The 16,467-nt window shown below is 42.2% G+C and overlaps 1 protein-coding gene across 1 annotated transcript in view; it reads left to right on the top strand.

Moving 5' to 3' along the window:
• LOC142486927 (cadherin-19-like) overlaps positions 1-16,467 on the top strand; it is a 252,368-nt gene that overhangs the window by 228,823 nt on the left and 7,078 nt on the right. Inside the window, exons 10-11 of the mRNA XM_075585433.1 lie at positions 7,842-7,959; positions 16,140-16,391. Of these exons, the coding sequence (XP_075441548.1) occupies positions 7,842-7,959; positions 16,140-16,391 (370 nt within the window). The remainder of the gene's footprint in view (positions 1-7,841; positions 7,960-16,139; positions 16,392-16,467) is intronic.

Here is a 16,467-nt window from a genome sequence, read left to right as displayed (position 1 = left end):
TGGTGCCTGAGGTAAAGTGACTTGCCCAAGGTCACAAGGAGCTGACACCAGGAATTGAACCAGGCTCCCCCGCTTCAAACTCTCAGTGAGTGCCAGTCAGTGTCTTTGCTCACTGAGCCACTCCCTCTCCCTGACTGACATCAATTAATGTATGATGGATAAAATCACAATCTGGAGGTCCTTGCTTTAAAGGAGCAATCCAAGCGAGCATTTTTTTGCAATTTTATTATTTTTAACACAATGTTAGAATTGAAGCAGGGGTTTCCAGAGCTGAACACCATTAATTTCAACTCCAGGAACCCACTGCTTGTCGGTATATCTCTGTTTTTTAAATCTCCCGCTGTGATGGTGAGGGGGTAACCAGGCTCAATAATAAAGGTTAAGCCCACTTGGTTACCCCTGATCCGTGTGTAAAGGACCTAGAGTGTCAGCTCTTGGACCCAGCTGTCGTATATGTATTACTGAGACTGTGGAGTAATTATGCAACAATTCAATATTTTCTTATTTTGCCTTTCATGGGGTGCTGGGCAGCAGAGCTTGTGAGGCCGTGAGTTTAAGCATGGGTTTTGTGGAAAATCTTCAATCAGATTATTGCTATGTTTTATTTATTTATAAAATATTTTACCAGGAAGTAATACATTGAGAGTTACCTCTCGTTTTCAAGTATGTCCTGGGCACAGAGTTAATACAAATAATACATGGTTACAAATACAGTTACATAAATGAACAGGGTATACATTATATACAAGACATTGCATGCACAGTTAAAGAAAATATATATTATGGGCGTATGAAACAGTTACAGACCAGATTAAAATGTGAGACAGCCTTAGATTTGAAAGAACTTAAACCGGTGGTGGATGTGAGAGTCTCTGGTAGGTTGTTCCAGTTTTGGGGTGCACGGTAAGAGAAGGAGGAACGGCCGGATACTTTGTTGAGCCTTGGGACCATGAACAGTCTTTTGGAGTCTGATTTCAGATGATAAGTGCTGCATTTAGCGGGGTTCCCGAGTTATGAGACACCCCAGAGATGTACAGTACCCGGGAATCAGGTAAGATTCTCTGGCACATTGAAGCACATTGCAGCACAAGGCTCTGGCAAAATCCTACCCTGGAAACGTTCTTGCGACTCACCGCCAGGGTTCCCTGCTTCAGCACAGGCTGGAATAGAAAAGTGGACATGGAGGATCAAGGTATCTCCAGAACAGTCCCGGGGTCCCTAGTATAAAGTGGGATGCCCAGACCATGCCCAGTCACCCTTAACCTGGTGTAGGTGTTCAGGGGCTGCTCCAGCTATGTTCAAAAGCTGCAAGGGTTTTTATTGTGTGGGTACAGTAAAGTCAGGGTTGTGCAGTGTGCCAGGAATAAGGCTGAGAAGAATAGGGAACACATATTTTTACTATATCACTGACAACGGGCCAGAGGACTTATACAAGTAAAACACACAGACACATAAGCAAGGTTTTTATTTAATAAATGTAAATGCTTGTCACCATGTATATCTGTGACTGTGGGATTCCAAGTCCGTGGTTGCGAGAGACCAGATGTCTACCAAGCTTGGTGCCACTGGGTCTACTCGAGAACCAGAGTTTAAAGCCTCAGGTATGCCAAGGTGTTAGAACAGGAGGAGTACTGCAGTTATACTTAAGTACATCCATCCTGGGCTAACAAAGGGCTATCCGGCAACCATTTGCCCTGCCGCAGACTCTGCAGAGCCTGGACAGTGGGTGGGATCAATATGCTAAGAGGAAGAGGTGCCAGGTTGGCGCATGCCCCATAGCAGAATCCAAATCAGTGCCCCCCCGTCTTTAGAATACCAGCAAATCGGTGATTGGCTGGCAGGAGAATTCCCATGCGCTGATTGGTTGTAGTGGTTTCTGAATGGGACACTAAAACCTATAAGAGACCTTGCAGCCAATCAGGACCTCAGATTCCAAGCGCCAAACCATCAGCGGCAAATTCAAAGATGCTCTGTGAAGATTAGATGCGAGCCGGCTTCAAAGATTTTGACTGAGATAATTTTCTAAATCCTGCTTTTTGAGGACGCAGCAGTCGTGGCTGGGATTGCATGCCGAATTGCGTTCCAGGACTTTTGTGAGTACCTCCCTGTCATTGGAAAGGGCTCCTAAAGAGGTCGTTTGTGACAATTTTATTTAAAGGAAGATTTTATTCGTTAGCCCTGTTCCCAGTAAGTGTGTTAACCATGTAAATTTGGTTACTTTGTGTGCATGTCAAATGCAGGAATAAATTACAATTTATTTTACTGCTGTGTCTTGTTCAATCAGATGATCCCGGTAGGAAAAGGTGTTAATAAGCCTTGTGTCCTGTGACACCCGCTTCATGTGAGCCAATAGAAAGCCACATCAGATAATGCTATGGCTTCCAATAGGCCCGCAGGGCATGGTAACTTTGAAAAGTTGCCATTACATTATTTATTCTAGCCGGTAGCGGAGTCACTACCAGCACACCCTATGGAGGTAAGTAACTCGGGAAGCAGGAGTCCAGGGAGCTGAAATGATTGGGTTTAGTACCAGAGATCCCCTGCTTCAATCATATGTTAAAAATGTAAAACAAAATTGCCTGCTTAGATTGCCTTTTTAAGAAGCTTACAATTCTAGAGGTGAAAGTGGGAAGGGGGATAAATATGATGTTGTGAGAAAGAGCTTGTGTTCGGAGGATGTATGATGTGAGCTAAACGGTTTGTTCATGAAAATTATTTTAAGAATATATTGGATAGGCCTCTATTTAGAGACAGAGAAAAGAATGGAGATACATCTACATAGATTTATTTCATGTTCCTGAGAGAAAATATCTACAGCTTGTCTATATTCTAAATAATATTGTTGCTACATTGCACAGAATAAAAGTATGAAATGTATAATTAATGTAAATATATTAAACATATATATATGTGAACAGCGGGACATGGGAAATCAGAATTGAACATTACACTTACATTCCAAAATAAACATAAGGAAAACAAAATCATAATATACAAACAAAACACATACTGTAAAGATATAGTCACATTTTATGTTGCCGGAGTATCCCCCGACAGCGAGATATCTTTAATTGGTGGTCCCATTCAGAAGAACGGACCTCCACCAGGTTACCGCGGCTTTTCAATTCCCTGGAGCAGTTTTACTATTCTTCCCGCAACTCCGAGGGGCAGAAAATTGGAATATATCTGTAAGATTATTTAGAGCCAAAACCAAAAAATTATTTGAACCAAAAACACCAAGCAAATTGTCCTTCCCTGGGTCTTTCTTATCATATCTTTTTTACATTATTTTCATTTTTTTATTTATAATATTTCAGTTTCTTAATTCTTGTTATAATTATATACTTTATTTAAAGAATTTTGCACCATTAGCATTCTCTTTTGACATTTTCTTACTCATTTTGTGTTTTTCTCATAATTTAGTAAAAGTTCAAAACCAAAACCAACCAAATCAAGTTTTGGCAAAATTAATGTCAAAACATGAGTGAATGTGCCTACACTTAAAATAAATTAACTATTTGTTGTGGATTGAAATGTTATTTATTAAAATAATAATATGAAAAAAATGTTAGTGTAATGTGTCATGCCTCGTTATGAGAGTTAAATAAGGGGAAAAATGTAAGTGTGATTTTTTGTATACAGGGTAGTTGCAGCAATTTTCAATGTTATTCTTTTGTATACAGTACTTGCACCAGCTAATACAGTTTCTACAGTAATGATCCAAGACACAGTTTCAACAAACCTTCTCAACTAAACTCTGCTAATTCCGCAACCTGTGGACGGATTTGTAGCATCCAATTCGTGTATTCAGCAATCCGTTGGCAGATTATAAAGAATCGACCAACAGATTGCTGAATCCGCGGATTGAATTCTACAAATTCAAACACGGGATGTATCCAATGGGGGTATTTGATGAATCCACGCGGAGTAAAACTAACCTTATCTGTGCTACAGAGGCGGCACATTTTATTTGAGTGCGGCTAGCTCCGCAAGCCTGGGGATGCCCCGGCATGCTAGCCGCACTCCCTCGGCGTGCCGCGCGTCATTGGCGTGCCGCGCGTCATCGACGCGCGGTCACGCGTCATCGGGTGCCTGCGCCCCCTGCACGCGCGTCCACGGCTCCCCGAGGGAGCCCTGGTGTCCCGCGATGTGGGGGACGGCGGCAGGGGGTTCCGGGGGACCCGGCGGACCCGGCAGTGGGAGGGAGAAAGCCCCGATCGGAGGGAGCTCCTCCGTGTCTTCGGCGTGCGCCCGGCACCCTCTGGCGCGCGCCAGGTTGCTGCTGCGGCCGAGAACGGGCAAATGCTCGAATAAACTCGGCCGCAGCAGTACATCGCAAAATGAATTTTGGGGGGGAGAGAAAAGCGAGAAAATCCAGGAATCAGATGTGGGGTGGGCGGATTCGCCCATCTCTACTGCAAAATGTGTAACCAATATCTTGACAATAAAAAGTTTTTATGAAATGTTGCAAACCACAAATCAGAAATGGACAAGACTTAGTGAGATTGGGGTGGGTATGCTCTTTTAGCTACTACTTCAGGGTGTTGTGCTTTACCTGTTGGGAAACAGGTGGGCTAAGTGCTCTGCGATGGTGTGGGGAGAACCAGGACAGGGGTGCAGATTAACTTGATCTTCCTCGGTGCAGCGCCTCAAGACAATATGGATCCTCTGTGATGAGCAGGGGATGGCCCATACTGACAACTCTCCTTGCCCAGCAGCAGACACTAAACACACTCTTTTGTCTTTTCTGGGTTTTATTGCATGCAGAGAATTCACAGAGTCATTACAGTTTTTCCCAGCTCCCTGGAACACAGTGCCCTACTTCAGGCTTTGTGCCCAGATCATGCCTGGTGCACCCCTCCTCCATCTCCTTGTGAGGTGGAGGGCTGATGGTGTTACCTCTCCACAGAGGTAGGAGAGAGAATGAGACAGGGTCCCCAATTGACTCACTCAATTTAGGAGAGTGCCAATATTTATAACCTGAGGTGGATGATTGTAACCCTGCCCCTTAACAGAGCAGGTTGAATACTGATTGGTTATCACTCACTATAGATGAACCAACCAGTACCCTTCCCTCAGGCTGACACTCTCTGGTAGTTGCTAAGGCCTGCCCTTGGATACTGATGACACAATCCAAGGATGCCAAAGCACACAAGGCCTTGAAAGAAGGAATGAACCCCTCCACTGCCTGAACCTAACATGACTTACACTGGAAAGGTCCAGGCAAAGAAGTAGCGTCCGGGAGGCTATGCTATACAAGATTAATGTTAACAGAAAGAGATTGTTTGTCTCTATTGATATCCTGTGTCCTCTGCACAGAATGTTGGCCTCTTATTTGTATTTTAAGAGGTACACAGTCTAATACAGACAATAGATTCTAATTGCCCCGGTTAGATACTCATATAAAGATTGCTTCCTATATAAATAGTTGTAAATACATCTGTCATTGGTAGAGTATTAATAACATTGCGATCAGACTTTGCAGTAGTAATCAGCATCGTGTGATAACGTGAGTGAGGATTTGAATCAAAAAGCACATGTACTGTATATAGTAGGTACATAGCGTATGATTCCCCCACTTATAGAAATTAAAGCTTAAAAAAGCCATGAGTCCTCAATGGTGCTAAAAAACGAGTGAATGTTGTTAATATTAACAGACCAAGTGACACCGTGAGGCAGTGAGTGCAGTGGATGCCGTGTAGCAGGTTTGGATCGTGCTTGCAAGCACAATGTGAATCACTTCTCCTGCTCCTACACTCTAACAGTTATGCCCTAATTTATAGTGGAAGCTATCTTTATATGATTATCTAACCAAGGGCAATTAGAATCTATTGTCTGTATTGTGATTCATAGCCCTGTGTAATGGATTATCTGGAGATTATATGCAAACCATTTTAGAGTCAAAGATTATTTTAACAAGACTCACTATGTAACATATAATACATTTGCTAGGGGTAATCAGAATCATTTGTCTGTGCAATAACAAGTACAGGAAGTCTGATTCATACACCTCAAAAGACAGATTCCTCAATGGTCATTTTTATTCAAAGGTGGAATTAAATCAATATCCAGCAGTACCTCTTAAAATACAAATAAGAGGCCAACATTCTGTGCAGAGGACACAGGATATCAATAGAGACAAACAATCTCTTTCTGTTACCATTAAGCTTGTATTAGTGCCTAATGCTTAGTATTTGCAACAAACTCAGGCTGGCTGTTTTAAACTTGTGCCAGTTCTGCCACTTTATTGATCAAAGTGTAGAGTATAGTAATGTATCATCATTCTAAAGGATACTCTTTTGTGACTATTGTCTACTATATTTGAAGAGACGTACAGATGTTTGTTTACTCAGGAATAGCTGTGTGATTTAATTTCTGTATTACCAAGCCGCAGATAGGTTCATCAATTATCAGTATCTATAAGCATTAGGCATCTATAGGTAAAAGTAACAAGTATATCAAGGTCTCTCTTTGTCTGCCAGTGAATGGAGTTTTAGACATTACCATGATCGGCATTTAGCCACTTAATTTGGGATCGAGGATTTCATGGATATTCCCTATTACTAGTGTTTGCTATTTGTTGTGTTACATCTTACCATCACCCTCGCATTTTAATAGTTTTTAAAGTTTGTGTGTAATAAGTTTTTAATGTATTAAAATTATTTTACTTTATTTGTATGTGATCTCACCAATATCCTATACATCCAGATAGTGGTGCCCTTCAATTCTTTACCCGTTAATAACCAGTGTCATCATTGTTAGTCCTAAGGAAGTCTGGTTAACTGTACAAAGTGATACCTTGGGATGCATATTATTAGCAAACCAGTTGCAGTTGGCTTATTTTAGTAGTGCCCCCATTCAAAATGATATTTCTCTCTTCCCCATTCCCCGTTTCCCATGAGTTGTGACATGTTACATTGCACAAACTCACAGTCAATGCAAGTTTAAAAACCTGAAGTGCACTCTTAGATTACATTTCCATTCACAATAACTATTATTTAGTAATATTTAGAAGGTTTTCATCAATCTCGGGTCTGCATGTCTGGGACACAAACCACATGTGAATACAGATGTAACAGGCGTTATTGCACACACTGGGACACACCAGAGGGTGCAATTAGGGGTTAGCCCGGCCCCTCTTTCAAGCATAATGGTCTCTGCTCATGCTGGCATATTGTGTGTGTCCAGCTGCAACCTACTGTATTGCATTTCAAAGTTATATAGAAAAATATTATTATTTTTGTAACAAGACTAACTTTTAACTTTTTCATTGTACTGTAGATATAATTTGTTGTAAATGTGCACATGACTTTTGGATTGAGCATTCTGCACTTCATTTGATATCTCCCTATTCTTATATTTTCATATTGAGTATAATGTAAATGTTAATGCTGTTGCAAATAATTTTCATATAAAACATTTTTTCTTTAGCGTCTACTAGTTTGAATTTTGCTTAAATTTGTCAGTGAGTTATTATGCAATACCAGTGCTTAGTACAGGAACACTCTATGGAACTTATTCTGAAAGGTGTGATATCTCAGATGACATGCTATCGCATGAAATGCCTCATTGACTTTAATGGGGCTTTTCATTCAGTACGTCATCTACGCTATCACACTTTACAGAATAAGCCCCAAAGCATCATCTATCGATCATGTTTCCATCTATCCATAATCCCTCTATCTACAATATCTTTATGGATACAGATGAAATCTGCGGTTCCGTCTCACTCTCCTTGCGGCTCCCGCACGGGAACCATCCCCGCGCCACGCGCACTTAAAGTGTGGATAATGTACAGTATTCTGTTTGATTACCTAATTACATTTTATGTTTATTTCTAGCTAATCCAGACAATTAGTGCAATGGATGAAGATGATCCTGTAGATGGCCATCATTTCTCCTTCTCTTTATCTGCGGATGAAACAAGCAATACAAACTTTACTGTTAGAGACAACAGAGGTGATGCATTCATCTACTTCTAAAAATCTAGATATTTTCCATCTAATTGTATATTTGTGCAATTTGACATCATATCTCTTATGTAATTTTTTTATGATTTTATTCTGTGGTAAAAAATTGTTGATCATTTCCTCATAAAATAAGATGAAAAGCAAATGTATCGTAACAGAAGAATGACACACGGTAATAACACAATGGATCATATTTTACAGTTACAGTACTGAAAGCACAGCATGTTAATGAAAGATTAAAGCTATAGTGACTCGCCTTCTTTATGTAATTCTGCAGCTGTGCTTCATTTCTTGACCTTGACAAATCAAGTACTTGTGAAGGAAGGGTAAAAGAAAAATGGAGCCTAATTACAGGAATGACTGATGCATTAGTATTAATCTAAGCCCCAATTATGCTAATTGCCAAATGTCCTAATTTCCTTTCCTATAGATTACTATATATATATATATATATACATACAGTTGTATTTACATATATATATATATATATATATATACACACACACACACACACACACACACACACACACACACACACACACACACACACACACACACACACACACACACACACACACACACACACACACACACACACACACACACACACATATAATGAAAGGCTCCTTACCAGGCAGACCATGGAATCCAGGGAATCCGAGGGACACACAGCAAAGAAGAGACAGCACACTTGGTAGCAATGAAAAAATATATTTAAACAGCAGGCACAATCACCGACGTTTCGGTCCTAGGGACCTTTGATAAAGGTCCTGTCCCTGGGGTGCCGGTATCTCCTTGCATTGTTTCAATCTCTTGCGTCACTTTACCAGGACATTTAAAGTACAGGAGATACCGGCACCCAATACCAGGGCCTGTAACTCGGGAAGCAGGGGGTCTCTGAGGCTAAAATGAATGCGGTTCAGCTCTGGAGACCCTTGCTTCAATACACTGTTATTAAAATTAATATTAAAACAGCATCATTACCTTGACTATTAGCCGCTAAGGCACTGATGGGTTTAAGCCAAAGTACCTGGTTTATTGGGGCTAAAGGGGGTAGGTGAATGCGGTTACTTGGCACAGGGTGGGTCATTAGGCCTACCAGGAAGGTTGCAGGAGGAGTTAACCCTTTAATTACCATAGCTGTGGTAACCCCTTCCGCTAACCCCCCGGTATGCATAACCATCCACCCTGGGCCAAGTATCCCCATTCACCCACCACCTCTACTCCCAAAAACCACCACCCCAACACATACAGTGCAGTAATGGGTAAAAATCACTATTATCCAGATATGGGTAATAGCACTTTTACCCATTAAAAATAAAACATTACCCAGCCATGATAAAGTAAATTAAAGTTGGACTTACTTATGCCACTATGAAGGCCATCATTGTCTTACTCCTCATACTCCTCCTACTCCTCATCCTCCGTGGGTAGCAACATTACAATAAAAAACAAACTATTGGTCACTATCCCCTTAATTACCTTAGCGTTTGTTAACTGATATGGCAAATAAGGGGTTAACCCCCTCCAAGGGCCAACTACCCCCACTCCGTAACCGCTCTACCCATTGATTGTCACAGTGGTAAATCATGCCCCCAACATGGACATGGATTGCCACAATGGCAATGAATGGCCAGGCCAACAAAAAAAAAGATCCACAAAAAAACACATCAATATGTTTCTTACCTTTGCTGTTTTCACCCTCGTCCTACTCCGGCTTCATCTCTTGACCCTCGACGCAATGCCTGATGTGCAGAAGCCCACGGCCATATGTTGATTGAAGAGATGTCTATGGTGGAGATGTTGCTCTTACACCTTCTTGGACTCAAAGTAAATGGGACAAGCCATATATAAGGCCTGTGACATCACATTTAAATGTCAAATGGTACACCCCCAATCAGATTGGTTGGTGTACCTTTTGACAACTCCCAATTTTTTTTTAAGTATGTGACGCCATCTTAACCCTTTCCGGTCCAATGTCGGACTATATCCGACAAAATATTTTGCCACTTGCGGTCCAATGTCGGATCGGGAGCAGGAGGGAGGAAGATGTGGAGTGAGGCGCCAGCTGCAGCACAAGTCCCCTGCATTCCCCTTCTCTCAGCATACGCACTGATCCCTCCTCCTCCCCCCACAGCCCTGCACCGATCGCCCCCAGCCCTCCACCGATCCATCCCCAGCCCTCCACCGACCCCCCCCCAGCCCTCCACCGACCACCCCCCCAGCCCTCCAACGCCCCCCCCCCCACAGCCCCGCACCGATCCGCACAGGCAGACAAAGCAGCTGACATCGGAGGTAGGGGGAAGGAGGGGGGCTGTGTGTGTGTGCTGTGAGTCCCCTGCAGTCCCCTTCTCCCAGCACTGACATCGGAGGTAGGGGGGGGTTGGCTGTGTGTTTGGTGTGTGTGTGTGCTGTGAGTTCCCTTCTCCCAGCAGCCACACTGATTTCTCTCCTCCAACACCCCCTCCCCCCAGCCCTGCACCGATCCGCCCAGGCAGACAAAGCAGCAGACATCGGAGGTAGGGGGAAGGGGAGGGGGCTGTGTGTGTGTGGTGTGTGTGTGCTGTGAGTCCCCTGCATTCCCATTCTCCCAGCAGCCGCACTGATCACTCCCCTCCTCCACCCCCCAGCCCTACACCCAGCCCCAGTCCTGCAGACAAAGCAGCTGACATCGGAGGTAGGGGGGGTGTTGTGTGTGCATTGAGTGTACACAGTGCGAGTGTGCGCAGTGCGAGTGTGTGCAGTGCATGTGTGCGCAGTGAGCGGTGAGTAAGCGCAGCGAGTGTGTGTGCAGTGTGCGGTGAGTGTGCGCAGTGAGTGTGTGCGCAGAGTGTGTGCGCAGTGCGCAGTGCGCAGTGAGTGTGTGCAGTGAGAATGTGCGCAGTGAGAGTGTGCACAGTGAGAGTGTGCACAGTGAGAGTGTGCGCAGTGAGAGTGTGCGAGTGAGTGGTGAGTAAGCGCAGTGCGCAGTGAGAGTGTGCGCAGTGAGAGTGTGCGCAGTGAGAGTGTGCACAGTGAGAGTGTGCGCAGTGAGAGGTGAGTAAGCACAGTGAGTATGTGCACAGTGTGCGGTGTGTGTGTGCAGTGAGTGTGTGCATGCGGTGACAGTGTGCACGCACAGTGACAGTGTGTATGCCCGGTGACAGTGTGCGCGTGCGGTGAGTGCGCGCGCAGTAAAAAAAAGCTGTATGTGGTTTTTTTTCCGAAAAATAAATTAGACTTGCTGGCGCACTTAGTGAAAATTAATTGGACCACAAAGGGTTAAAGGGAGGGAAGCCAGCCAATCTAGTAGTATATGCTTCCCTCCATTTAAGATGACGTGACTTCAGCAAAAATAAAATGCAGCGATAACATGGTACACCAACCAATCGGATTGGTAGATATACCATGTGATATCTTTCCATTTTAGGAGTGATTTGACTTCATCAAAAATGGAGGTAAGATTCCAATCAGGTAGCATGCCTCCCTCCCTTTTTAATGATGTCACAAAACTCCAAAAAAGGAAAGGCATCACATGGTACAGTGTATATCTACCAATCTGATTGGTGGTGTACCATTTTACATTCAAATGTGACATCACAGGCCTTATAAAAGGTCTGTCCTGTTTCAATTGAGTCCTAGAAGCCATAAGAGCAACATCTCTGAGCCCCCTTGGATTATAAAGAAGAGAAGACAGAAGAAAAGAAGAAAAGAAAGAATCAACTCACCGGAGATGTCTTTTCAATCAACAGAAGACCATAGGCTTCTGTGTATCAGGCATTTGAGCATTGTGCTGTGGGTCAAGAGATTGGGCCGGAGTAGGACGAGGGTGAATAAAGGAAGGTAATAAACACATTGATTGTTTTTTATTTAATTGTGTATTTTTTATGGTTGCCAATTGACTGCCATTGTGTTTATCTATGACCCTTTTCTAGTTATAGATAAGCACAGTGACAATCAATGCATTTTTTGGCAAATGTTTGTTTTTATTTCATTGTAATGTATTGTATTTTTTTATTTTTTTTAAGGTTGCCCATTCATTGACATTGTGGCAATCCATGTCCATATTGGGGGCATGGTTTACCCCTGTGACAATCAATGGGTGGAGGGTGTGGAAGGTAGGGGTAGTTGGCCCTGGGGAGAGTAATTAGGCCTCCCAAGTGGATAGCCTAGGGGTTAACCCCTTAATTACTATAGAGGATACTATCCACTAAGGTTATTAAGGGGTTAGCGGCCAGTTTGTTTTTTTATTGTAATGTTGCTGCCCATGGAGGACACAGAGAATGCAGAGAAAGACGAGGATGGCCTTCATCCTGACAGGAGTAAGTCTAACTTTAATTTACTTCATGCTGGCTGGATAATGTTTTATTTTTAATGGGAAAATGCGCTGTTATACTTATCTGGATAATAGGAATTTTGCCCATTACAGTGTGTGTTGTGGTTTAAAGGGGGAGAAGGGGGGAATTTTATTTATTTTTATTGTATTGCACTGTAATGTTTTTTTAAATGGGGAAAAGCGCTATTAGTCATCTTTGGCTAATAGCACTTTTACGCATTCTGGTGTTGTGTTGTTGGTACAGGGGGTGGGTAAGGGAGTAGTTGTCTCAGGAGGGTGTTTAGGCCTTGCGGGTTTTAGCGCTACGGTAATTAAGGGGTTAACTTCTTACCACCCTCCTTCAAGGCCTAAACACCCACCGTGGAGCAACTACTACCTTCACCCACACCCTGTGCCAACATAAAAGCAGTGTCTGCAATTTAAACCTTTCATTACCTCAGCAGTTAGCCGCTAAGGTAATGAAACCGGCTGTAATTTTATTTTTATTACTTAGGATTTAATCCGGGGGTCTCCGGAACTGAAACAAATTTGCAGGTCAACTCCGGAGGCCCCTGAGGTTCCAGGGGCCCCCAGAGACCCCTGGATTCAATCTTATGCAGTAAAAAGAAAAGAAACTCTATGATATGCAAATTGCAATTCTGATCTTGCCACCCTTTGGATTGCGAGAAAAGAATGCAAGGTTTTATCGTACGATATGTAAATAGTGAAAAGCAGTTGCTGGCAAAAAATTTAAGTTTGGGCAATTTTTCAGCTACCGCACAGGTTGTCATAGCCAGGGTGTTATAGCTTGATAAAAATATGTTTTAGTGCTATATTGACCTGTTATGGAACTTTGTGAATAGCTACACATGCAATATCGCTCTAAAAGGGCACTTAGAGAGCATTAATGCACTTATTAATGTGACGGTAGGGGTAGCCAGTCTTCATAATAAAGGTGAAGCCCGACTGGTTACCCCTGAAAACCGTGGGTCAACAGTAGCTTAGAAGCACCATAAGCCAGGGCTGCTGTGTGTTATAGATTTTACTGTTGTACAATAAACCTGGGATTTCGGGAGTGAGAGTTTAAAGCAGGATATTTTGGGTTGAACTGTTTTCAAAATATGTGTACAAGGTCGGTGGGCAAAGATACCGGTTGTCACCCCAATTTACCTGCAGACTGTGTCTGCTCTGCGGGTACGCGTATGCATGTTGTCCCCCGTAATATCTCCCCGTTAAAATATTGTTTTTTTTCATTTGCCATGCTTAGTTTAATACAGGTAGTTGTATTCCCGAGCCCAGGTTAGAGAAAAAAAATTGTGTTTTAAACTGTGTATTCATCTCTATACAGACAGTCCTGGTATTCTGATAAGTAGCCAGGATGTCTGCATGGAGATGAGGGATCATAGAGAAGAAGGGAAGTCGAGAGGTGTCAGAATGTTTGGTGAGCGGGGAAGGGCAGAGTACTGGGTCTGGAGACAAAGGCTCCCCACGAAGGAGACTCTTTGTTCTCCTAGAATCGGTGGAGCCAATCCAGTGGGTTGTTTAGGGCTGGAAAGTGGAATCCGTTGCTGCTAGGCACGATTCCCATTGCCCAGTTCGATTTTCCTGCTTGCCAGCATCCTTAGTCTCCTTGACATGCCCCCTCCTCTGACACGTACAGCCAGACGATTCCCCAGCTCTGATTGGCTGGTAGATCTACGATCCATTCTCTGATTGGTCGCCAGTCCCTTCACCATATTGAACATAGAACAGCGAGGTCTATGTCATTGGACTGGCCGATTAGATCATCAAACGAACCTGAGCTTGGTCAGCTGAAGTGCTGGCGGGCTTTTCAAAAGTGCCTTGCTCCGAATAGCAAAGCACTCGGCACGGAGTTACAGGAGAAACCTAGCTTAGCTGATGACAAGTTCTCAAATTGTGGCCAAGTTCCAGCTTTTGCCTTGCTTGCGGTTAGCGGGTATAGCCAGATACCATTCCCAAAAAGGGTACTGTGGTGTTCCTGGACGTGGACCGTACAGGGTAAGCCTTCCGAAGCAGGCCCCCTGCACCTAGTTGAGGCTATAGACTCCTCCCAGACCCCCCGTTAAGTGTGTATTTCTTGTATTTTGTTTATCATTGTGTGTCTGCTGGTCTCACCAGAATAAACCTAATTTTATTCCACTATCTTGTTCTGTCTAGTGAATTGTTCTTTGAAGGTAAAGGTGTTAAAAGTACTGGTCCCCCGTGACATCGAAGTTTAGTGAATAGGCCCATATAGGTTACTATGGTCCAGAAGAAAAACACAGTACAAGTGCGCAACTATAATGAATAAACAGAGTGAATTGAAATAAAGTGCATTAACCACTTAATACCCAAGTGAGTATAAGTAACTAGGTTACCAATAAGGAGCATCTGCTGCTGTGATAGGGTGGTCCAAGACCCTGAATCTAGACAAAACAAAACACAAAACAGCGCACAACACTCATGGTGAATTAAGAATGAACAATTTATATTAAAAAGTAATTCAAGGTTCTGCGTACATCAGATAAAGGTAAAACAGGCATGTAACTGTAACTATGACAGTTGTTACCACTCAGGTATGAGGACACAGGAGAAGGCTGCAGCGGATCACCCAATGTCAGGAATCTGCAGTCATATCAGGCTGTGCTTTCATCTGCTGGGCTCTTTAGAAGCGGAGGGTTCCCTTTAGGCTTCCACGTAATCCAGGTAGATAAGTCCCAAACTCCGTTTAGGAGTAGCTGGTAGAGGGACAGTCTCACCGATCAGGGTCAGCTCTGCCTCCCACGCCAGGTTCATTTAAAATGTTAAAGTATTTACAGTGCATGTTGCTAATGTAGTTTCCACATACAGTATATTTTTTCCACATACTGTATATGATGATATCACTTCACTTATACCTTCCATTGTAAATCTGCTATTGTGGTTTAAGAGAAAAAATATATAACAAATAATTAGTCAAAATTTTCTAGTCATCGAGAAACACGAACAAAATTTCAAATAGGTTTTATCATTTTAGCAATAGAAATATAATATCTTGAGCAATGTAGCATATATAGTTAGAGGCTAAAGGACACATCTGGCAGACTATTTCAAGTGACACTTTATCAAGGTCAGAACGATATATACAAAATGTCCCTCAAATGTTTCTTGATCTTAATATGAATGTTGTTATTTATGATTCACATGCAATTGTCTGCAACATTTGCATGGTATAAATGTATGTAAAATGTTTGTGTCTGTTGCAAAACACTTCCATTTAACCACATATTACAATAAAAGTAAAACATGTACAGTATAACTAAGTAACTAAATATATCTGATGCCATTCAATCACATAGCCCCCTTGCCCCCCTTCACCCCCCAATTTTAGACAGTCTTGGTGCAAAGCAAATGCTGATGTTGAGAACAGTTATCAGTATCATAAGGATAAAGGTATTTCAAAGTTCTGGTAGTTTATTGGTAATGGAAATAATCAGATTTGATGTACAGTAAGTTGGGATATATTTTACCAGACCAAAGATAGAGTCCTTCATACACTAAATTACATTTTAGTCTACAGAGCTTTCAACACCTCATATAGTATGTTTCTTCTTTAAGTGTACACTTTAAGTGTTCCTCTTCAAATGTTCATTTGCAGTAAAAACCTGTGAGGTACTAAACAAAAACTTCCAAAGGCAAATTAATTGAATGTAAAATGTTCTCTTTTTTTGGTACTGCATATTTAACCATTTACTCAAAGTTGAAAATAAACACATTGCAGAATTGTTGCTAAAGGTTTATACGAGAGGTTTTGTAATGTCTTCTAGAATGATTCACATGTATGTCTATTTCAGACAGTTCAATGAACTAAAACTATTTTTTATTTTGTGTTCCAGATAATACAGCTACAATTTTTACATTAACAGGCAGATTTAGTTATCAAGAGAATCCCTTTTTCTACTTGCCAATTGTAATCAGTGACAATGGGACCCCTTCACTCAGCAGTACAAACACACTGACAATTACGGTTTGTGACTGTGACGTGGATGATAATACAGAGTCCTGTAAACATCAAGGATTCTTAAATTTTCTAGGATGGCACTCTGGAGCATTAATTGCAATGTCAGTCTGTTTCCTTTTATTTTTAGGTAAAGTATTTAAAGTCAGTAATAATTGTATAATGTATAAATTATCTGTATATTTTTCTGGATATACTATAACTGG

The sequence above is a fragment of the Ascaphus truei genome, chromosome 2, assembly GCF_040206685.1.
Source record: "Ascaphus truei isolate aAscTru1 chromosome 2, aAscTru1.hap1, whole genome shotgun sequence".
Classification (NCBI taxonomy): Eukaryota; Metazoa; Chordata; class Amphibia; order Anura; family Ascaphidae; genus Ascaphus; species Ascaphus truei.
This window is presented reverse-complemented; position numbering and strand designations above follow the sequence as displayed.